Source organism: Macaca nemestrina, chromosome 16 (genome assembly GCF_043159975.1).
Source record: "Macaca nemestrina isolate mMacNem1 chromosome 16, mMacNem.hap1, whole genome shotgun sequence".
NCBI lineage: Eukaryota > Metazoa > Chordata > Mammalia > Primates > Cercopithecidae > Macaca > Macaca nemestrina.
The window spans coordinates 77,793,444-77,817,990 of NC_092140.1; the positions used below are offsets into that span (position 1 = coordinate 77,793,444).

Here is a 24,547-nt window from a genome sequence, read left to right on the forward strand (position 1 = left end):
AAAAGTCCAGGACCAGATGGATTTCACAGCCAAATTCTACCAGAGGTACAAACAGGAGCTGGTACCATTCCTTCTGAAACTATTCCAATCAATGGAAAAAGAGGGAATCCTCCCTAACTCATTTTATGAGGCCAGTATCATCCTGATACCAAAGCCTGGCAGAGACACACCAAAAAAGGAGAATTTTAGACCAATATCCCTGATGAACATTGATGCGAAAATCCTCAATAAAATACTGGCAAACCGAATCCAGCAGCACATCAAAAAGCTTATCCACCACGATCAAGTTGGCTTCATCCCTGGGATGTAAGGATGGTTCAACATATGCAAATCAATAAATGTAATCCATCATATAAACAGAAACAAAGACAAAAACCACATGATTATCTCAATAGATGCAGAAAAGGCCTTTGACAAAATTCAACAACACTTCATGCTAAAAACTCTCAATAAACTAGATATTGATGGGACGTCTCTCAAAATAATAAGAGCTATTTATGACAAACTCACAGCCAATATCATACTGAATGGACAAAAACCGGAAGCATTCCCTTTGAAAACTGGCACAAGACAGGGATGCCCTCTCTCACCACTCCTATTCAACACAGTGTTGGAAGTTCTGGCTAGGGCAATCAGGCAAGAGAAAGAAATAAATGGTATTCAATGAGGAAAAGAGGAAGTCAAATTGTCCCTGTTTGCAGATGACATGATTGTATATTTAGAAAACCCCATCATCTCAGCCCAAAATCTCCTTAGGTGGATAAGCAACTTCAGCAAAGTCTCAGGATACAAAATCAATGTGCAAAAATCACAAACGTTCCTATACACCAAAAACAGACAAACAGAGAGCCAAATCATGAGAGAACTCCCATTCACAATTCCTTCAAAGAGAATAAAATACCTAGGAATAGAACTTACAAGGGATGTGAAGGACCTCTTCAAGAACTACAAATCACTGCTCAGTGAAATAAAAGAGGACAGAAACAAATGGAAGAACATTCCATGCTCATGGATAGGAAGAATCAGTATTGTGAAAATGGCCATACTGCCCAAGGTAATTTATAGATTCAATGCCATGCCCATCAAGCTACCAATCACTTTCTTCACAGAATTGGAAAAAACTACTTTACAGTTCATATGGAACCAAAAAAGAGCCCACACATTGCCAAGACAATCTTAAGCCAAAGAACAAAGCTGGAGGCATCACGCTGCCTGACTTCAAGCTATACTACAAATCTACAGTAACCAAAACAGCATGGTACTGGTACCAAAACAGATATATATACCAATGGAACAGAACAGAGTCCTCAGAAATAATACCACACATCTACAACCATCTGATCTTTGACAAACCTGACAAAAACAAGAAATGGGGAAAAGATTCCCTATTTAATAAATGGTGCTGGGAAAACTGGCCAGCCATATATAGAAAGCTGAAACTGGATCCTTTCCCTACACCTTATACAAAAATTAATTCAAGATGAATTAAAGACTTAAATGTTAGACCTAAAACCATAGAAACCCTAGAAGAAAACCTAGGCAGTAACATTCAGGACGCAGGCATGGGCAAGGACTTCATAACTAAAACACCAAAAGCAATGGCAACAAAAGCCAAAACAGACAAATGGGATCTAATTAAACTAAAGAGCTTCTGCATAGCAAAATAAACTACCATCAGAGTGAATAGGCAACCTACAGAAAGGAAGAAAATATTTGCAATTTACCCATCTGACAGAGGGCTAATATCCAGAATCTACAAAGAACTTAAACAAATCTATAAGAAAAAAGTCAAACAAATCCATCAAAAAGTGGGCAAAGGATGTGAACAGACACTTCTCAAAAGAAGACATTCATGCATCCAACAGACACATGAAAAAATGCTCATCATCACTGGTCATCAGAGAAATGCAAATCAAAACCACAATGAGATCCCATCTCACATCAGTTAGAATGGTGATCATTAAAAAGTCAGGAAACAACAGGTGCTGGAGAGGATGTGGAGAAATAGGAACGCTTTTACACTGTTGGTGGGACTGTAAACTAGTTCAACCATTGTGGAAAACTGTGTGGTGATTCCTCAAGGATCTAGAACTAGAAATACCATTTGACCCAGCAATCCCATTACTGGGTATATACCCAAAGGATTATAAATCATGCTACTGTAAAGACACATGCACACATGTGTTTATTGTGGCACTATTCACAACAGCAAAGACTTGGAATCAACCCAAATATCCATCAATGATAGACTGGATTAAGAAAATGTGGCACATATACACTATGGAATACTATGCAGCCATAACAAAGGATGAGTGCATGCCCTTTGTAGGGACATGGATGAGGCTGGAAACCATCATTCTGAGCAAACTACCACAAGGACAGAAAACCAAACACCAAATGTTCTCACTCACAGGTGGGAATTGAACAGTGAGAACACTTGGACACAGCGTGGGGAACATCGCACACTGGGGCCTGTCATGGGGTTGGGGGGAGGGGAAGGGATGGCATTAAGTGAAATACCTATTGTAAATGACAAGTTAATGGGTGCGGCACACCAACATGGCACATGTATACATATGTAACAAACCTGCACGGTGTGCACATGGTACCCTAGAACAAAAGTATACTAATAATAAAACAAGCAAACAAACAAAAAACTTTCTACTTAAAAGACATAAACTCACTGTATGAATTAAAAAATGTGACCCAATTATATGCTGTCTACAAGAAATTCACCTCACCTGTAAAGACACATATAGACTGAAAGTAAAGGGATGGAAAACAATAATCCATGCAAACAGAAACCAAAAGTGAGCAGGAGTAGCTACACTCAGATAAAACAGACTTTAAGTCAAAAACAGTAAAAAGAGACAAAGTCATTATATAATGATAAAGGGATCAATTCAGCAAGAGGATATAATAAATCTAAACATATATGTACCCAACACTGGAGCACCCAGAAATATAAAGCAATTATTAATAGATCTAAAGGGAGAGACAGACTCCAATAAAACAATAGCTGGGGACTTCAACACCCTACTCTCAGCATTAGACAGATCATCTAGACAGAAAATTAACAAAGAAACATTGTATTTAAATGGCACATTAGACCAAATGGACATAATAGACCTTTGTAAATACATTTCATCCAACAGCTACAGAAAACACATTTTTCTTGTTTAATTAATTAATTATTTTTATTATTATACTTTAAGTTCTAGGGTACATGTGCATAACATGCAGGTTTGTTACATATGTATACATGTGCCATGTTGGTGTACTGCACCCATTAACTCGTCATTTACATTAGGTATATCTCCTAATGCTATCCCTCCCCCATCCCACCTCCCCACAACAGGCCCCGGTGTGTGATGTTCCCCTTCCTGTGTCCAAGTATGATCTTACTGTTCAATTCCCACCTATGAGTGAGAACATGTGGTGTTTGGTTTTCTGTTCTTGCGACAGTTTGCTGAGAATGATGGTTTCCAGCTGCATCCATGTCCCCACAAAGGACACGAACTCATCCTTTTTTATGGCTGCATAGTATTCCATGGTATATATGTGCCACATTTTCTTAATCCAGCCTGTCACTGATGGACATTTTGGTTGATTCCAAGTCTTTGCTATTGTGAACAGTGCTGCAATAAACATACGTGTGCATAGAAAACACATTTTTTTTTACAATATGTGAAACATGAAACATTCTCTAGGGTAGAACATATGTCAGTACAGAATATAGGTCTCAATATTTATTTTTTTTGAGACAGAGTCTTGCTCTGTTGCCAGGATGGAGTGCAGTGTCACCATCTTGGCTCACTGCAACCTCTGTCTCCCGGGTTCAAGCAATTCCCTTGCCTCAGCCTCCCGAGTAGCTGGGACTACAGGTGTGCGCCACCATGCCCAGCTAATTTTTTGTATTTTAGTAGAGACGGGGTTTCACCATGTTGGCCAGGATGGTCTCAATCTCTTGCCCTTGTGATCTGCCTGTCGCGGCCTCCCGAAGTGCTGGGACTACAGGTGTGAGCCACCGTGCCCGGCCGCAAGAAATTTTAAAACACTGGAAGTATATCATATATTTTCTAATACTCAATAGAATAAAACTAGAAATCAATAACAAGAGGAACTTTGGAAACTATGCAACTACCTGGAAACTAAGCAACACGCTCCTGAATGACCACTGGTAGAGGGACGAATTAAGAAAAATAAAAAAACATTCTTGAAATAAATCAAAATGGAAACACAAAATATTAAAACCTATGGGATATAGCAAAAGCAGTGCCAAAAGGGAAGTTTATAGTAATAAATGTCTACATAAAAAAGCTGAAAGACTCTAAATAAACAATCTAGCAACGCACATCTCAAGAACCTCAAAAGCAAGAACAAACCAAATCCAAAATTAGTGGAAGAAATAATAAAGATTAGAGCAGACAGCCAGGTGCAGTGGTGCAGATCAGAGCAGACAGCCAGGTGCAGTGGTGCACACCTGTAGTCCCAGTTACTTGGGAGGCTGAGGTGGGAGGATCACTTGAGCCTAGGAATTTGAGTCCAGCTTAGGCAAGACGCCATCTCTAATAAAATAAAAAGTCAGAACAGAACTAAACCACTACCTAGACTAATATAGAGAAGAAGAAAGGAGACCCAAATAAACAAAATCAGAAGTGAGAAAGGAGACACTACAACTGATACCACACTTACAAAGAATCATCAGAGACTATTATGGACAACTTACACCAACAAACTGAAAAATCTGAGGAAGTGGATAAATTCCTGGATATGTACTACCTACCAAGATTCAATAAGTGAGAAATAGAAAACATGAACTGACCAATAATGAGTAACGAGATTGAATCAGTAACAAAGAGTCTTCAAACAAAGAAAAGTCCAGGACCAACGGCTTGGCTGACAAATTCTACCAAACTTTTAAGGAACACCAATTCTCCTCAAACTATTCTAAAAACATTGAAGAGGAGGGAATGATCTCTAACTCATTCTACAAGGATAGCATCACTCTGGTACCAAAACCAGATAAAGACACAACAAAAAAAGAAAAAGTACAGACCAATCCCTGATAAACACAGACACAAAATCCTCATCAAAATTCTAGCAAACTGAATTCAACAGCACATTATAAAGACAATACACCACAATCAAGTGGGATTTATACCAGGGAATGCAAGGATGGCTTCACATATACAAATCAATAAATGTGATACACCATATCAACAGAATGAAGGATAAAAACTATATGATCATCTCAAAAGATGTAGAAAATTTTTGATAAAATTCAGCATCCCCTCATAAAATCTTTCAACAAACTAGGCACTAAAGGAACATACCTCAACATAATAAACACCACATACGACAGACCCACAGCTAACATCATATAGACAGGGGAAGTCTAAAAACCTTTCCTCAAAGAACTTGAACGAGACAAGGATGCCTACTTTCACCACTCCTATTCAATATGGTACTGGAAGTCCTAGCCAGAACAACCAGCCAAGAGAAAGAAATGAAAGGTGATCAGATTAAAAAAAAAAAAGTCAAATTGTCCCTCTTTGCAGATGACATGATCTTACATGTAGAAAAATCTGAAGACTCCACCAGAAAACTCTTGGATCTGATAAATAAATAAATTCAGTAAGTTGCAGGATACAAAATCAAAATTAAAAAATTAGCATCATTTCTATACACTAATAATAAACTAGCTGAGAAAGAAGCCCAAAAGACAATCACATTTACAATAGCTACAAAAGGAGAAAAAAAAACCCTAGGAATAAATCTAACATAACAGGTGGAAAGATCTCTATAAGATAAAACTACAAAACACTGATGAAAGAAATGGAAGAGAACACAAACATCCTTAGAGAGAGACCTTAATTCCTGTAGGATATGGGAGATGACTAATGCCCACCTCGTGCTCCCTGGTCAGGCTGCAAATGGAAATAAAGCATTCCTCTTAGTAAGCAACCATATTTAACTAGAAAACAGTCATTAACATAGTCAGAAACCTTTTTGTTGATAGTCCTTTATCCCCTACTTACCCCTTAGGTAGGTTTACTTGTCTCTCTTAAGAAAAATTAATAGAACACAAGGAAATCTCAATAGAGAGGAAACAGGAAATTTTTATATCCTTATATGACTAGATGAGAGGCACTGGGGCAGTTTCACTTTCCTTCCTTCTTGCCAGCTATGTTTTGAAAAAAGATAGCAAGAAGGCTGATGGAGCCCATGTTCTGTGCTAATTATGATCATTCAAATGATTAACCATCACCTTTACAGTCTTCTTGGTGCTTAAATAATAACTAACCATTAACTTTACCCTTTTTCATTAGAATAATCAACTTTTATATGAACAGGAAAATAGTTTAATTCAAAACTGTCAATCATAAATGTCACAATTTTAGTTACTGAATCTTTCCAAGGCTTCGTGGTGTGTAATATACCTTTATTTTTTTCTTGACACAGAGTCTCGCTCTGTCACTCAGGCTGGAGTGCAATGGCACAATCTTGGCTCACTGCAACTGCCACCTCCCAGGTTCAAGCGATTCCCCTGCCTCAGCCTCCTAAGTAGCTGGGACTACAGGTATGTGCCACCACCCCTGGCTAATTTTTGTATTTTTATAGAGACAGGGTTTCACCGTGTTGGCCAGGCTGGTCTTGAACTCCTGACCTCAGGTGATCCACCTGCCTCGGCCTCCCAAAGTGCTGGGATTACAGGAGTGAGCCACCATGCCTGGCTGTGTGTAATATACTTTTAAACCAAGGAAAGAACTACATAAGTTTTCAAAATGTGATAAAAACATACTAACATGCAAATAAATAACACTGCTACTAAATTCATTTTATAACAGGACATGAGCTTATACATGTAAGAATTAAATCCAAGTCCTTAGAGGAGCAGTGTCATACTTCATGAGTTTACAATCATGAATTGTCCATTTTTGGTCATGGGTTCTACATACTTCATGGGTTCTACATACTACAACTTATATTTAATACATTAAGAATACATGAATACTGAACCATCTATTAGGCAGCCTACTGGGAAAGAAAAGCTGAATGTGGTCAATAAAAGTGATTATTCTGAAGGAGAGTAGACAGAAATGTGTACCAAGCTACATTTGGACCATTTACATTGAAATCACTATCATTAGCCAACTTAAAGATTGAGAATAAAAGCATGAAGAAGGAAAAATAGAGCAAAATTAGTAATAAGCTCTTTATAATAAACCATTAATTTACACAATGGGAGAAAGCAAAACAACAAATACTTACACATATACACTTTTGTATTTCCCATCTTTTCCAGTACTTGAGATCAGAACTTCATAACCATAGAGCTCTGGTACAGTACTTTCATCTGTTTCACCATTAATGAGGCTGGAAGGTGGTGACCAGGTAAGTACTACTGTCCTTGCCTGGATGTCAGAGGCCTGTAAAAATACAACATTTAAAAGTTCTTTAAAACAACTGTAATGTATACAATGAGCAGTGAAATATCTAATGAGGTTTCAAGATTAAATAAAATGTATCTGTTTATACAGATAAAACGGCTCAAAATACAAACCTGCTCATTGTAAATAATTTGTTGTGGGTTCCACGACAAATGAGGTGGGTTCCACAAAAATTTAAAACCCAGGCCATTCAAAACTATCAGCACAGACACCACATATAGTCAAAAGAAAAAAAACGGGATTAAAAAGACCATTGTAACATATTTAAAAGGGTTCATTTAGAAAGTGTTTTTACAACAGGAAGATGACAAAAACTCAAGAGAAAAAGGAGCAAAGGACATCGACATCCAAAGATACATAAATACAAACGGAAAACATATAAAATGATGTATGTGTGAAACTGCATTCATAAATACACGTAAATTAAAACAAAATCCCAGTTTTCATCTACTGGATAGGGGAAGATTAAAAAAGCTAATACTATCTAGTGTTAAAAATGTGGAGAAATGGCACTCTCTAAGCGTGGTATCAGTATATATAAGTTCAATCTTTGTGTACAGCAACTAGTGAATCATCACAAAATTTAAGATGTGTTTGCTTTTTGATTCAGAAATTCTACATCCAGGAATTTTTTTTCAGGGTAATATCCTATAAACTTAACATATGTATACAAATATACACTTAAGAATGTTCATTGCAGCATTATTAATGGCAAAAAGCTAGAACTAACTATAGGGCACTGACTACCTAAATGATGGTACATAATACAGCCCATGAACACATTATTCTGCAAGTGTTCAAAAAAGAATACGAGGTGGACATACACGTGCTACCATCTGAAAATTTCCTCAATATACAGGTGCTACATAATAAAAAAGTGAAGCTGGAAAGCAGTACATATACTGTGACTGCAGTTAACTTTTATAAAACTGCACAAAAATGTCTGAAAATGTACTGTACATCAATTGTTATCTTTGGGGATTTAGTGTATGTGTGGTGAGATGCAGAGAAAGTTGTGACAGAAAAAAACAGGTGGTTTCAATTATGTTTTATATATTTTTATACTACTGAAATAATTTTATGAGTACAAGTTACTTCTACAAGACAAGCCTAATAAAGCGAAAAAAATCTAGAGATCGGGTAAGGTTTACAGATTGGTAAGAAAGGTACCAGATTATATGTAGGCATTTATATAAAAGCTTGCTTTAAAATTATACACGTTTAATGACTACCTTAGCATTTCTAAAACCAAACTAATAATCACTAGGATGACAATTACTCCTATCTTGAATTAAAGTAAAATAAGTAATCTCCATAAAATTGTAATATTCTGTCCTTTTCAATGTTCTCAAAGTCTGAATAAATAAAAAAAACTATTACTATATTTATTTTGCTTCTGTTAAATCATAGGAAATGTAATACTGTATTCACTATAATACTGTCTTAAAGTCTTGGTACTGTGTTTCATTTACAATGAACTTAAACATGATTCCTTGTATGATCCAGTATACAGCTGGCTATTAACCTGAAACTGAGCAGGTTTTTTTCTTTTTTAAAACAAACTGTTACTATACATGTATGGATACCCATAAGTGTCTCTTGATTTTATGGGATGATCACAGTTGTGTTAAACTTTGAGAACGTGAATAGGACTATGAAAGTGGGTCAGTCAAAAGCATTAACTGGCATCTACTTTAGTAGTAGTAGTAGTAGTAGTAGTAGGAGTAGGAGTAGTAGTCAAAAGCATTAACTGGCATTTACTTTAGTAGCAGTAGTAGTAGTAGGAGTAGTAGGAATAGTAGTCAAAAGCATTAACTGGCATCTACTTTAGTAGTTTTAGTAGTAGTAGTAGTAGTAGTAGTAGTAGTAGTAGTAGTAGCAGCAGCAGCAGCAGCAGCAGTAGCAGCAGTAGTAGTAAAGATGGGGTCTTTCTATGTTGCCCAGGATGGTCTTGAGCTCCTGGCCTCAAGCCACCCTCCCGCCTCAGCCTCCCAAAGTGTTGGAATTACAGATGTTGAGTCACTATGCCCAGCTTGGCACCTACTTTATGAAGCTTACTTTATCAGGATCTGTGGTGAATACAGACAGCTGAGAAAATATTAAATATGGAAGCACAAGATGTGTCACTAATTTGCCTGGTGGTACACTGAACTCCCACCCTCTTAGGGTTCTAGGCCTCATCAACAAAATGAGTGGCTGAGCGAGATGAACTGTTTACCAAAGTTACACAAATAAAGTATTTTTAAAAGCCCTTTATTTGGAAATAAATTTAGGTTTAAAGAAAAGTTGGGAAGACAGTATGGAATCCCTGTCTATCCTTTACCCAGCTTCCCCTAATATTAACATCCTATATAACCATGCACTTTTGTCAAAACTAAGAAATTAATATTGGTAAATACTATTAACTAAGCTTTCAACGTAAACTACACTTTTAACTAAACAGAATTCCAAAATACTAGGTTGAATTTAGCAAACATAGTTTTAAAAATAAATTTAAAAAATTTTAAAATACGAATATCAACTTAAAATATATATATATATTTTTATATATATATATATTTTATTGAGACAAGGTCTTACTATTGTTGCCTGGGCTGGTTGCAAACTCCTAGGCTCAAACGATCCTCCTGCCGCGGCCTCCTAAAGTATTGGGATTACAGGCGTGAGCCACTGCACTGGGCCAATTTCAACTTTTTCAATTTGCTTTTCCAGAAAATCTTTTAGTACTAACTCATTCTATTAAAAAGATTATCTTATGGCCAGGTGCAGGGGCTCATGCCTGTAATCCCAGCACTATGGGAGGCCAAGGTGGGCAGATCACCTGAGGTTAAGAGTTCAAGACCAGCCTGGCCAACATGGTGGAACCCTATCTTTACTAAAACTACAAAAATTATCTGGGCATGGTGGTGCATGCCTGTAATCCCAGCTACTCAGGAGACTGAAACCCAAGAATCACTTGAACCTGGGAGGCAGAGGTTGCAGCAAGCTGAAATCATGCCACTGCACTCCAGCACTCCAGCCCTCCAGTCTGGGTGAAAGAGCAAGACTCTGTCTCAAAAAAAAAAAAAAAAAAAAAAAGGGGTATCTTATTACTTGCACATAAATGTTAAAGTCACAGAAAGAGTGATTTCATTGGGAGAAGATGTGGAAAACTTCGTAAGTGAATTCTGAATTTAATTTTAAAGGACTTGGATGAGATAAAATTTGGTAGAAAGAGGTGGGTGATCAATACAGGAATGAGTATTTATATTTCCAAGCTTATAACTGCAATCTGGTAGTCCAAGGCATGTTCTTATGTATTTTTAAAATCTTCTAAAAATGCTGTTTTCTGTTGCTGGTTTCAGGTGAATTATAAAGAGTCGCATAGAAGAAAAAGAAGTGGACACCCACATAGATACCACAAAATTCCTGTGTGAAGACTGAGGTAGTAATTGTGTGTGTATGTGGAGTGGTAGGGGACAGTGGGGAGAGTGGATCCTATAAACTTACAGTGAAATAATAGAGCTTGGAGTATTAATCTGGCATGGGGAGAATGAAAGGTAAAGAAATGTAAGATGATACTGTAACCCAGGAAAACCTGGATATAAGTGTTTACCGATGGAAACGACGAAAGGAAACAGAAACAAAAGAGATCTAACCCAATTTCTTCTTCATTTTAGAGGAATGAAGAACGTGTTAAATTGGATAGACAAGCAAATTGAGAATTTGGTTTTCTAAAGTTGCTAGTGAAACATTCAAACTTGGGTATTCTTTAGTGTGTCTCAGGAGATACAGTTCTACAGGAACAGATGAATAATTAGGATTGAAAATATAGATTTGGAAGTAATTTGAACTCTATTTGTATGTTAATGTTAGAAGTAAAATTTGCTTTTATATCCATATCACTTGATTCTTACAACTACCACCTAAAGTAGGCAAAATAGGCTTACCTATCTTCATTTTATGAAAGGAGCATATTCAGAAAGGTTAAGTAACTTGTCTGAGGTCACAGAACCATTGACTAGGACCCGAATAATTCAGTTATTTTCCTACTACTCAATGATCCCACCCTGAATCTACTTCTAGGTGGTGGCTGAAAACAGATACGATTGTGTAAAAATGTCTAAGAACTGATAAAGATGGTAATAGGAAAAAGTGAAAATAGCTCTTTTAGAAAGTGGCTAGATTATGCACAATATATTTTTTGAGGCAGATTGTGATCCTTGTAAGGTAGTCATCAAAACTACCCTTGAGAAAAACTGCACATTGGGTTAAATTAAGTATATATATAGGAAACTAAATTGTTAAAAAAGTTCAAAGCCATATATATTGTATGAATTTTGACAAAGACTGTAGAAGAAAGAAATGAGAGTATCTAATCTCTGGATTTCCAGAAATATTAAAGTAGAATAAACATCAATGTTTGATCCTTGTCTAGATAAGGGCATCAGGAGGTGAGAGAATAATTCTGAAGATAACTCAAAGGCTGAGCCTAAGGAAACTTGGAGTTAGTAAGTACTTCTAGTAACCACAAAAAGGTAAAGGGAAGGGGTAATGATTCTGAAAGCAAAAAGGTAATGAGTAAAAGGCATGACACATTTAATTTTAAGCACTACTGAAATAAATGGAAATGAAATCCACTGAAATAAATGTCAGTAGATTTTCACAAAAATGCGACTGAGAACAATTTCAAAGAAGAACAAATGAAAAGACAATACTTTCAATATAGTTAATTATTTCATGCATGTGAGGGTACACAATACCATTATTCTCCATTTTCTGAAAGAAGAAACATTCACAAAGGTCAAGTGACTTGTCATGGGTCATTCAACTCCTAAGTACACAGCTGAGACTGTGAGACTAGTGCATGTACCACATTCTCCCCTACACACTGCACTCTGGTCACATGAGTGAGCTTTTCTCTTTCCTTTTTTGTTCCTCAAATGTGCCATGTTCAGTGCTTTTCAAATGCTGCTCAGTTTGCAATACTGTTCCCATACTTTCCACCCTTGTCCTCAATGCCCAACCACTACTTTTCCTTCAAATATCTGTACAATAATCCTTCCTTAGGGAAACTTCCCTGATTCCCTATCCAGGTTTAGTCCTCCTATTATATGCTCTGATTGCTCTCTATCTTTTTGTTCTGGCACTTCACAGTTACAATTTACCATTCATTGTGTGATGCTTAGTTTTCTAAACTAAGTCTTGTGGCAGAGCCCGTGTCTATCCTTTGCTTTCCATTCTATCTCCAGCTTTAGCACAGCATCTGTCACTTTGTAAGTGGTCAAATATTTATGGAATGAAAAAGTGAATGAACACATTTAATTTAGTGCTCTAAATGAACTAGAGCATGCAAAAACAACAAAACACACAAAAACAAGCAAAAACCCTGATCTGTGCTTTGTAGCTCACAAATAATTTAATCAAAGAGGAATCGGCATTCAAACTATAAACATAAAGTAAAAGCAAACAAAACCATCAGCATTACTTTAAGTTTTATGATACAGGGCTTACTATCTTATTAAATTACATGTTCTTCCTGATGTTGAGTAAGAAAGTCTTTGAATTGGCTTTAAGATTGACTTTTTGTGTATGTAAATTATACATTTATTTAATTTATTTATTTATTTATTTATTTATTTATTTATTTATTTATTTATTTTTGAGACAGGTTCTTGCTCTGTCACCCTGGCTGGAGCGAAAAGGCACAATCTTAGTTCCCTGCAGCATTGAACTCCTAGGCTCAAGGGATCCTCCCACCTCAGCATCCCAAGTAGCTGGGACTACAGGTGTGTGCCCCCATGTTTGTAGTATCTGTATTTGTTTTTTGTAGAGACAAGGTCTCAATATATTGTGCAGGCTGGTCTCAAACTCCTGGCCTCAAATGATCCTCCTGTCTTGGTTTTCCAAAGGACTGGGAAAGTGTGAGCCACTGAACCTGGCCTGAAAATTATACTTTTAATATATACTACAACAAGTAAATGCTACTAGCATTAGCTATTAAATCACTCAAACATCAATCTTATTAAGGCTACTAAATTCCTTTTCTAGGAAACCTAGTGATATACACTTGGACATAGAGAGCTCTTGGAAGGATACTGCCTAAATTTCAGTCGTAGCTCTACTACTACTAATTGAAACTCACTGTTGCTTCAGTTTCCTCATTTGTAAAATAGGAAAAATAGTACATATATGGTTGTCACAGGTATTAAATAATGCATATGTGCATTCCAGGCACTCTAAACAGAGACTGATGCTAATCAATTTGTGTTAGCCATTACTATGAAATAATTCTGTGTAAATTTACATTTATTGATACATATATGCTCTATTCTCAAGAGAAAACAGATTAGAATAAAGAAAGCTAGAGCAACCAAATCTATTATTTTGGAGTTGCCAGAAAAAGTAGGACCATAGTAGTCTATTAGATGAGGAACTGGCTTACTCAAACATCCTGAAACATGGCAAGATAAGCTTTAAAAGCCTTTGTGGAGATGGTACTAAGAATAATAACTTTTCCAATTTGTTTTCTTAGAAAAACAAAGTATTTTTGGGGTAACTTAGCATAAAACATTTTACCATGGATGTTTCTGAGAGTTGGGAGAAAGTAGTTTGTTTTATGAACCAAAAAATATTCTTATCAATCTTAAATTGCCTTATTCTGGCTGAAAAAGTCCTATGGCCTACTTCTTCCACCATCTTTCCCCCTTTAAACTATACTCCAGTGATAATGGTTCTTTCCATCTGTCCAACTCCCCATGCTTACTTACACCCATTCTCCCTCTCCCATTCCTTCCACTTTTGCACTTTTTCTCACTTGTCAGAGAACGCTTCCCTGATTGCTCTATTTAACCTAACAACCTCTCCTAGTAATCTCATTATATTATTCCTATTTCTATAATAGCAATCTTTACTATCACACAGAATTCTGTTTGTGCATTTGTTTTTTATTTATTGGCATATAGTAAGGGATCAATAAATATCTGATGAATGAATGAAAAACTATGTAGCTCTTCAAAGAATCAGGTAATGACACAGAAAGACAGCTGAGGCATACCATATTGAGTGAAAACAGCTTGTCACAGAATACAGTATTATCCTATTTTCATAAAAAGTTAAAAGAAAAAAACTACATTTTGATGGATGAACACCTTATATTAATATACTAAATATAAACATCAATAAAATACATAAGATACTTACCACTGGTTTGACAATGTTGGAAAGAAGTGCTTCAAATGCTTTAGTTTCTTCATTTTTTTCTTAAAAAAAAAAACATTTGAATATTTAAAAAAAGAATTTAGATACAATCCCTTCTTCTCCCTAAATATATATTCTGAAACTAGGTTGGTATTTGAGACTTTTCTAGTTCTTATTCCTTTGTTCATACTCAGCAGTTTGTGGCCCTTCAGCATTCATCTACTTCAGTTTTTATTTCTATCTTAACTGTGACTACTAATTATAACACCACTATATATAAATATATCTATATATATTTAGACATGGCTATATCTATCTGAACCAAATTTTTCTTATAGAAAGTATATTTTTATTCATGGTTGTAAGAATATTCTCTCTGAAAAGTTCTCATTTGTCAATCTCATACCTCTTAATAAAGTTAACTATTTTTTTCACGACGTGCCTTAGCTATGGTTTCCCAAATTGGAAATGTAACTGGCTTGACTGTAACTTATAGCCACCACTGATAGGCAAAAAACTTTAACTTAATTCTTCCGAAACGTCAGTGCTGAAAACAATGATCAGGAGTTTCAAATAAATGGGAGAACACTTATGTAAATGTTCGTGAACAGTTAAGGCAGTTTTTGAAATTTGTTGGTGAGGAATAGAAATTTTAAGGAAAAGGAAGGTAGGAAGAGTCAACATGGCTTATATTTTCATATTTCCCTCAAAGTTGGAAGCACTTTAGTTTCTAGTCGATATTAATTACCTACACTATTTGGTAATAAAAATCAATTTAGATAAGCATATTCAACGACTGATAGAGTTGTGGTTATTGGTGCTTGTGAAATGACATGTTGGTATGGTTCATAGTCATTTCTGATGAAACCTTTAGAACCTGACATGGTCTACCATGCATATCTATGTATTTCTACATAAGCATATCTACGTCAAACAGGTAATAGTCAGTATTAAGGAAACCTAAAAGATCATAAATATAGAAACTACATTAGTCAAAGTAAGCAGTAGTTAGAAGTTTAACATTACAATCAAAAGTACTTGGTACTAACTCTACAACTGTAGGCATGTGAAAGACAGGCTGTTAACCCAGCTATATTTTACCTTACTGAGATTGATTCAAGTAGATACAAATAGTAGTGCTCAAAGTTCATATAGTAGGCTCATGCCTGTAATCTCAGCACACTGGAAGGTCAAGGTGGGTGGACTGCTTGAGCCTAGGAATTGGAGACTGGCCTGGCCAAGATGGTGAAACCTTGTCTCTACTAAAAATACAAAAATTAGTTGGGCTTGGTGGCACACACCCATAGTCCCAGCTACTCAGGAGGCTGAGGCACAGGAACTGCTTCAACACAGGAGGCGGAGGTTGCAGTGAGCTGATATTGTGCCACTGCATTCCAGCCTGGGTGACAGAGCGAGACTTGGTCTCAAAAAAAAACAAAAACCAATAAAACAAACAAACAAACAAAAACCAATAAAACAAAGTTCACAGAGTAGAAGTCAGAGGTTAGGGGAAGGATCCAAGAGTAACAAGGAGAGTTTAGGAGAAGAGAACTTTTGAAGAAAGAAGTGGAAAATACTCTAGCCTAATTATAGAGTACACAGAGAGATTGGTAAATGATATAACTATTTGCTATCAAGGTTTTACTCAAAAAGAAGGTGGGAGAAATAAAAAGTTTTGATAGGTTAGGGACGGTGGCTCAGGCCTGTAATTGCAGCACTTTGAGAGGCCAAGATGGGAGGATCGCTTGAGCCCAGAAGTTTAAGACCAGCATGGGCAAAGCAGCGAGACCCTGTCTCTACTAAAAGTTAAAAAATTAGCTGGGTGTGGTGGTGCATGCCTGTAGTTTCCAGCTACAGTGATCTATGATTGTGCCACTCCAGCCTGGGTGACAAAGCAAGACCCTGTCTCAAAAAAAAAACCAAAAAACCAGTTTTGATTAAAAACCAGTAGCATAGTCTTATCAAAGGCCCAGAATCAGAAGAAAGGAATCTGGATTAATGTTATCTGAGTTTTCCTATCAAATAGAAATTTCAGTCAGTACAATTTATGATATAGACGAAATTACTAATTGAGGTTTTCTAAACTGTCAAAAGCTGCAGCCTGTAATAGTCCATCTGCACCATGACAAAATGACTGAAAGGTTAGAATATACTTTTAGTAGGTTAAATCACGACGAGTAGCATCAATGAGAACATTTCAGTATTTCAAACAGTTACCTTCAATTTCTGTATCAACTTGCACAACACCTTTCCCCTTCCCAGACTTGATTTTTGCTGATCCTGTGTTTATACCACCAGCATTTTGTCCTTTTATAAGTCCATTATGTTCATTAATGGGAGAAGGGCATTTCTGGGGTGATGATGGTGGACTGCTCATTTTATCTTTCTGTGTTCCTTGGCGATCCTTCAATTTTTTCTGCAAACGTTCATATGTTTTACTAGATCGTTCATCTCTAAAGTTGGACCTTCCATGTGTAGAGTGAGCATCTAGGAGGAAATAAAAACCAAAAGTTAAGAAGATCACTTTCTCCAAATAAGTTTATGCCATGAAAAAAGGACAGAAAATAAATCTATCATATAAAACTTTTATAAAATATTTAAAAGAATTTTGCATAACAAAGCAACCTTTGTGTCTCCATAAACTATTAGAACCAAGCTTTGTGATTTATTCTAATTTTATATCTATATATCTATATATCTTATCTCTCTATATATAACTCTCTATGTATTATATATATCTATATATATCTCAAGTAAATTTACAGAGAGATTTCTTTCCTTCTTCTGTTCTCAACTAATTATTAATCTCCACAGAAACAGCTTGGTGGTATCTTATGATTACTGCAGGTGAGGAATGAGACTTGAACTGAGCAGTCCACAGTTTTTTCTCTTTTACTCTTTAGTAACTATTACTTTTCACATCTTTTTGAACCTTAAACACATAAAATAGATAAAAAGAAAACCACTGCCTGCCTAAATTCCCTTATGACTCAAAAAAGCAAATCATCACTGAAAAAAAAGTTAGCAAAAAGAAATGATTTAGACTGTTTAACAATAACAACCTACATACAATGTATCTTCATAGTAACATAATTAAGTCAATATGCTCAATAAATATTATTTCAATTGTCCCCAGAGTTTTTTAAATTTAAAATTTGTCATGAGAAAAATATTTTTTAAAAGCCTCAGTAAAAAGTTTTAATTTAGCAGTGCCTTAAGAAAATTATTCCAGTATTTTTGAAATGAGTATTATAAGGATATGTACAATAACATTAGAATGAATGTGGACCTCTACCTCATACCATATACAAAAATGAATTCAAATGAATCAATGACCAAAATGTAAGAGATTAAATTATAGAACTCTCAGAAGAAAATACGGTTGCATGACCTTGGATTAGGCAATAGTTTCTTAGATGAGACACCAAAAACATAAGCAATCAAAGAAAAAATTAGATTTCATCAGAATTAAGTTTTTCTGCACCAAAGGATACCACAAGTGAAAAGACAATGTGGGAGGAAATTATATATCTGATAAGGAACTTGTATCCAGAATATGTACACTCTTACCATTCAACAATAAAAAGACAAATATCCTAATTTAAAAAATGGGTGAAGAATTCAAATAGACATTTCTCCAAAGAAAATATATGAATGGGGCTGGGTGCAGTGGCTCCCGCCTGTAATCCCAGCACTTCGGGAGGGTGAGGCAGGTGGATCACAAGGTCAGGAGTTCAAGACCAGCCTGGCCAAGATGGTGAAACCCCATCTCTACTAAAAATACAAAAAATTAGCCAGGCGTGGTGGCGCGCACCTGTAATCCCAGCTACTTGCGAGGCTGAGGCAGAAGAATCACTTGGACCTGGGACACAGAGGTTGCAGTGAGCCAAGATCATGCCACTGCACTCCAGCTTGGGTAACAAGAGTGAAACTCTATCTCAGAAAAAAAAAAAAAAAAAAAAAAAGGAAAAGAAAATATACGAATGGCCAATAAGCACATGAAAAGATGATCAACGTTAGTAGCATTAGGGAAAAGCAAATCAAAACCATAATGAGAGAGATATTTATTCAGGATGCCTATAATCAAAAGACAGACAACAACAAGTTTTGGCAAAGAAACTGGAACCCTCATACATTGCTGGTAGGAATGTAAAATGGTGTAGTCAATGTGGAAAATTAATATAGAATTAACACATGACCCAGCAATTCCACTCTGAGGCACATACCCGCAAGAAATGAAAATACGTCAACACAAAAACTTGTACACAAATGGTCACAGCAGTATTATTCATAGACAAAAAGTGAAAACAACCCAAAGGTCCATCCGCTAATGAGTGATAAAATGTTGTATATCTACAGAATGCAATATTATTGCAGCCATAAAAAGGAATGAAGTACTATTATATGTGAGAACATGAACTTTGAAAACATGACATTAAGTGAAAAAAACCTAGACACAAAAGTCTACATACTGTATGAACATTTTAATGAAATACTTACATGTATATTTATATGCAGTCTAGAATAGGCAAACTCATTCAGACAGAAAGTAGATTATGGGATATGAAGGAAGAGAGAGTTGGGACTGACGGTTAATATGTACAGTTTCTTTTTTGGGATGCTAGAAATGTTCTGGAATTAGACAGTGGTAGTTAATATAGTACATACTGAATATACAAAACATTGAATTGCATATGTTGCACAATACAGTAAATATATTAAAAACCACTGAAGTGTAAAATGATGAACTGTTAAATTGTCTCAACAAAAAGTTAAGAAAAATAGCAACTGCAATCAATTAGATCAATTAGTACATACTTTAAAATGCTTTATTTTATCTATTATTCAAAATAATAAAGCCACCATGGAGGAGAAAAAAGAATGTATTACAGTAGAAAGAGAAAGAACTTAATCATTGGATAGATCGGAGAGGGTTAAAATCCTGAGCAATTAACTAGCAGTGTGGCCTTGCAGAAATTACTTAACATTTCTGAGCCTTGGTTTCCTCATTTGAATTTTGCAGAATTTTACTGAAGATTAAGTGAGATAATACACGCATGAGCATAGTGCCTAGCAAGGTTCAGGCTCACTAAGGGTACTGCTAACAGTGAAATGTTGGATCAGATTCCACTTTAAGAATCCATATGAATTGTGCATGGAAAGGGCATCATGGAGGTATAGCTATTGGTTAGAAAACCACACTGTCAGTAATTAGCATCCAGTGGTAGAATCTCTGGCTTATAACCTCAAGTACAACATGACTCCTCCCTTTTACCACTGGGTAGCTAATTTGTGGATTTGTGTCCTTCACTTTCCTTCACATCAATGTAGATCACATCCATGTATTCTAATGCATATCCCTACAGAATAACAACGGGTTTTAACAATGCAAAATAGTAATAATTGTAATACTAGCTTTTTCTTACAGTTTTCTCAAATTACAAGAAAAAACTAGTATTTTAAAAACTAAGTCATAATTAGCAGTAAACAAAAATAGGATGAGACTAATCTGAGTATAAACTTTTGGTACTCAGAAGTATGTTCCTTGGAACACAGCATGAACATCTCCTAGGAGCTTGTTAGAAATGCAGAATCTCAAGCACTACCCAGAGCTACTGAACCAATTTGCATTACTTGGGCAATCGAAGTAAGTTTGACAAATATATATGATACGTGCAATATATCCACTATTTACAGGCTGTGCTGTGTAATTTCAATTTTCTATTTGAAGTTATTTCTTCTGCAAATGTACTGAGCATAAGTGACAGGCAATGCTAAGTGCAGGGAAACAACAGTGATTAAAACAGATTCAGTTCTTAGGGAGCTGATAGTCAAATAAGGGAGATAGACATACAAACACACAATGACAAAAAAGAAATTGCGTTAAGTTCTGTGAAAGATGCAAACAAGGTTCAGTGCTAGAGAATGACAAGGTAAGATCAGGAAGGTTTCTCTGAAAACTGAAATTTAAAGGATAAAGGAAATTTATAGACAAGGCAGAGAGACCACCATGTACAGAGGGACCAAGGCAAGAAAGAACTTGGAGGTTTTGAAAAACTGAAGATATAAGGGGACCAAGGGAAAGTAGCGGACAAGGAAGTCGGGGCCACAGGGCAGAACGTTGCAAGGACAGTTTGCAACCAGAGCTAATTTTGCTTCCTAGAGATCATTTGGAAATGTCTGGAGATATTTTTAGATGTCAGAATATTTAAAATGTTGTGTTGCAGTTGTGTGCTACAACTGTGCTACACAATGGCAGTTAGTGCGTAGAGGCCAGGGATGCCTTTAAATATCCTACAATGCAGAGTTTTGTCCTCTACAATGAAGACTTATCCATCCTAAAACATCAATAGTGGCATGTTTGAGAAACCCTACTCTAGTCTAGGGGAAGGGTTTAGAATTTTATTCTAATTGCAATGGGAAATCACTGAAATAGTTTAAACAGAATAGTCTGATTAATATTTGAAAATAATTACTGTGGCTGAGAATTGATTATTGGGGGCAAGAATGGAAACAAAACCAACTGGAAGGTCATTGTTGCAGTTGTCCTGGCAAGAGCTGATGGTGGATGGATTTGAGTGGCAGTGGGGAAGTAGTAGAAAAAATTCAGAAACTTCTGAAAATAAAACTGATACTAACTGATGTAAGGGTTGGAAAAGGAGAAATCAAATTTGACCATCGGGCTTTCATTTGAGCGAACCAAGTGGCTAGTGGACCACCTACTGAGATGACGGGACAGAAAAAAGCAAGTCATGGGGGTCCACATTTGACATTTCTGTTTAGAAATGTTCTGAAATGCATGAGACATCTGTGTGGAGTTATTGAGAAGGCAGTCAGGAATAAGTCTGGCGCTTAGAGAGGTTTGGGCTGAAGATATAAATGTGAGAGCTATCAGTATATAGGCAGTGTTTAAAGCTATGAGACATATTAAGATACTATTTTGTGTTTATGTTTGGTAGCCTACTCTTTCCCCAAATTTATTAACTCCCTGAGGGCAGAGGTTACGTTTTTTTTTGTTTTTTGTTTTTTTTTTTTTGAGATGGAGTCTCACTCTGTCACCCAGGCTGGAGTGCAGTGGCACTATCTCAGCTCACTGCAACTTCCGCCTCCCTGGTTCAAGTGATTCTCCTGCCTCACCCTCCCAAGTAGCTGGGATTACAGGCGTGTGTCACCACGCCCGGCTAAGTCTTGTATTTTTAGTACAGGTGGGGTTTCATCATGTTTGTCAGACTGATCTCGAACTCCTGACCTCGTGATCCGCCCGTCTCGGCCTCCCAAAGTGCTGGCATTACAGGCGTGAGCCACTGCACCCGGCCTCGAGGTTATGTTTTTTCAATCCCTCACAGAGCTTAGCAACTTTGTGTAGTGGCATCACAGCCGACAGGATTTAACAATGCCACGGTTATTCCAGGCTGAAAATTTTCTCAGCACCTAGATTGCAGGCCAGAGGAAAAGACCTCTTGTTTGAATGCGCACCACTAAGTAGTGCTGCATGATATGTTACTTCCCCTCTTTGATTTTTCTGTTTACTTACCTGCCTTGAAGGGTGATCATGAGGATAAAGCACCTAATATAGTACTTGAGTAAAATAAAAATGCCTATATTATTATCATGTGCTGTTTCTTTAATGTGATATGATAATGGCATCTATTATATCCAAGCAAAGAATATCCAACTCAATAACAGTGGAATACTTTTAGATGTCTTACCTACATCTCCGTAGACGTGTGAAGACTGATACTGTGGCATATACTGTGTTGTCATGTCTCCAGCTCCAGTCACTGGTGAGTACATATGACGTGGTGGAGGGGGCATCATGGTTGGGACAGGAATGAAACCAGGCAGAGGAGGATGTGGAGAACGGTGGAGAACTGTGTGACTACCAGGGTGAAACTCTGGTGCCTGAGGGACCACGACAACTCTTCGAACACCATTGTCTTCAATAACCTACAACATGAACATAAGATTAAAATTTCTTCCACAGAATATAAGCAATTCTTTTAAAAATGTTAAGAGTAAGGTGGGCATGGTGGCTCATGCCTCTAATTCCAGCACTTTGGGAGGCCAAGGTGGGTGGGTCACCTGGGGTCAGGAGTTCAAGAACAGCCTGGGCAACATGGTGAAACCCCGTCTCTACTAATAATACAAAAATTAGCCGGGCATGGTGGCCCATACTTGTAATTCCAGCTACTCGGGAGGCTAAGGCAGGAGAATTGCTTGAACCTAGGAGGTGGAGGTTGCCGTGAGCCGAGATAGCGCCATTGCACTCTAGCCTGGGCGACAGAGCAAGACTCTGTCTCAAAAATTAAAAAATAAATAAATAAAATAAAAAATAAAATAAAAATGTTAAGAGTAAGCATTTTTACACCATTAGAATTTAAAAATTTTGGAGAATCAACATGAAAAGAACTTATTAAATATACTGGTACATATAAATTAGCACCAAACAAAATGAAGAATTAGTTTTTGTTATATAATTCAATATAAACCTTAAAACACTGATTAGACAAGCTAAAGAATAACATAATAAGTTATGATACTAGATATTTATCCTATGTGCATTTCCTGATGGAGTAATTTTGGTTTAGACACAAAAGGTTCAGGAATCAATTTCTTTTTCTATATTATGACTGGGAGTGGGGGAAAACAAGTTGTGGAAAGACCAAATAGAAAACAAAACAACTGGATCCAGACTCAATCAGACAATCAATGACATGTTAGAATTTAGATGCAAAATTCTTATGACCATGACCAGGACAATTTTACAGCTGATCATTTCAAGGGACACAAATACTGAATATTATTATATTAACTCCTAGTTAGGAAAAATATCTGTGGCTTTGAGGCTTAGAAATTACAAACTAAAAAAAAACAAAAACAAAAAACAGGAATTACACCGTGGGGATAAATTTTTTTAAATGGTAAGACTTACTCCCCTGTGAACCTTACTGGAGCTGCAAAGACACACAGGAAACCCTAAAAAATTAAAGGACTTCATCTCAAAATTAGAAATCCCTCAGTAAAATAGGGCCCTTATTCTTTTAGACTTAAATGGTAACTATTAAGGTATAACAAATGGCTAATAGCTTCCTCAGGAAACAGAAAATGATCATAATGTTAAGTGCTAATTTAAAGGCAAATCCTGATTTTCAGGAAGGCAAAGTTTTATTATGCTTAGGGATAGCAAATTATTTTATAAATATATGTGCTTGGTAGGTATAGGTATAGGTATACTAGAAAACACACTTATCTGGGTATAGATAAGCCTAAATTACAAACATTAAGCAGATTATTAAACTCTCCTTACCTACTGGAGTGTAACATGACTCTTCTAACAGGGGACTAGAAGACCAAATGAATTAACTGTTTTTAATATGCTGGGTCTAGAAACATAATGCCTTGTTTTCAGCAAAATGGATGCCTCAGACCCCTTTCTCCCTATTTAACTCAGTTCTGAATTTAAGCCTCAAGCAAGCACATATGATTGATGGGAACTAAATAATATCTAGAACCCTACCTGAAGAGAATCTAGAAACTGCTGATAGCTTTTTAGGTTCTACCCTACAGGAAGGAACACTGGAAGAAGTTTGAAATGGATTTTAAGTGAGCCAAATCACAGTATCTGTCACAATACCCCTTTCACCTTTATCACTCTCCAATTCACAAATCTTAAAAAACTCTCCATTTCCAAGAGGCTTGTACTTCATATTCATTCAACCTGGTTCTAACCTACCTTCAAAGTCGTATTGTTCTTTTGCAACAAATCCTGAACCATTAACTGCAGTCAGGCTGGTATGATAAAAAACTTGTCTTCACAGTGACTATACATTTCTATACCCTGTACTTTTGTTTATGCAATTTTTCTTCTTCACTTTGCTTCCCTTTAATCTATAATAATCTCGTCTATCCTTCCA

General features: G+C 36.3%; 1 protein-coding gene and 1 long non-coding RNA gene across 6 annotated transcripts in view; one reads left to right on the forward strand and one right to left on the reverse strand.

Moving 5' to 3' along the window:
• Nucleotides 1-24,547, reverse strand: part of LOC105490713 (fibronectin type III domain containing 3A) — a 223,432-nt gene that overhangs the window by 58,053 nt on the left and 140,832 nt on the right. For all 4 annotated transcript variants that reach the window (XM_011756595.3, XM_011756594.3, XM_011756596.3 and 1 more), the window contains 4 exons: nucleotides 22,343-22,580; nucleotides 16,851-17,120; nucleotides 14,637-14,695; nucleotides 7,276-7,433 (listed from right to left, as the gene is read on the reverse strand). In XM_011756595.3, the coding sequence (XP_011754897.2) occupies nucleotides 7,276-7,433; nucleotides 14,637-14,695; nucleotides 16,851-17,120; nucleotides 22,343-22,580 (725 nt within the window). The remainder of the gene's footprint in view (nucleotides 1-7,275; nucleotides 7,434-14,636; nucleotides 14,696-16,850; nucleotides 17,121-22,342; nucleotides 22,581-24,547) is intronic.
• On the forward strand, nucleotides 10,796-22,397 carry LOC105490712 (uncharacterized). Of its 2 annotated transcripts, none has more exons than XR_011615040.1 (4): nucleotides 10,796-10,878; nucleotides 11,872-11,944; nucleotides 13,101-13,222; nucleotides 22,295-22,397. It is a non-coding gene; the product is annotated as an uncharacterized lncRNA (long non-coding RNA). The 2 variants fall into 2 exon arrangements; XR_011615039.1 differs by having other exon boundaries at nucleotides 13,105-13,222.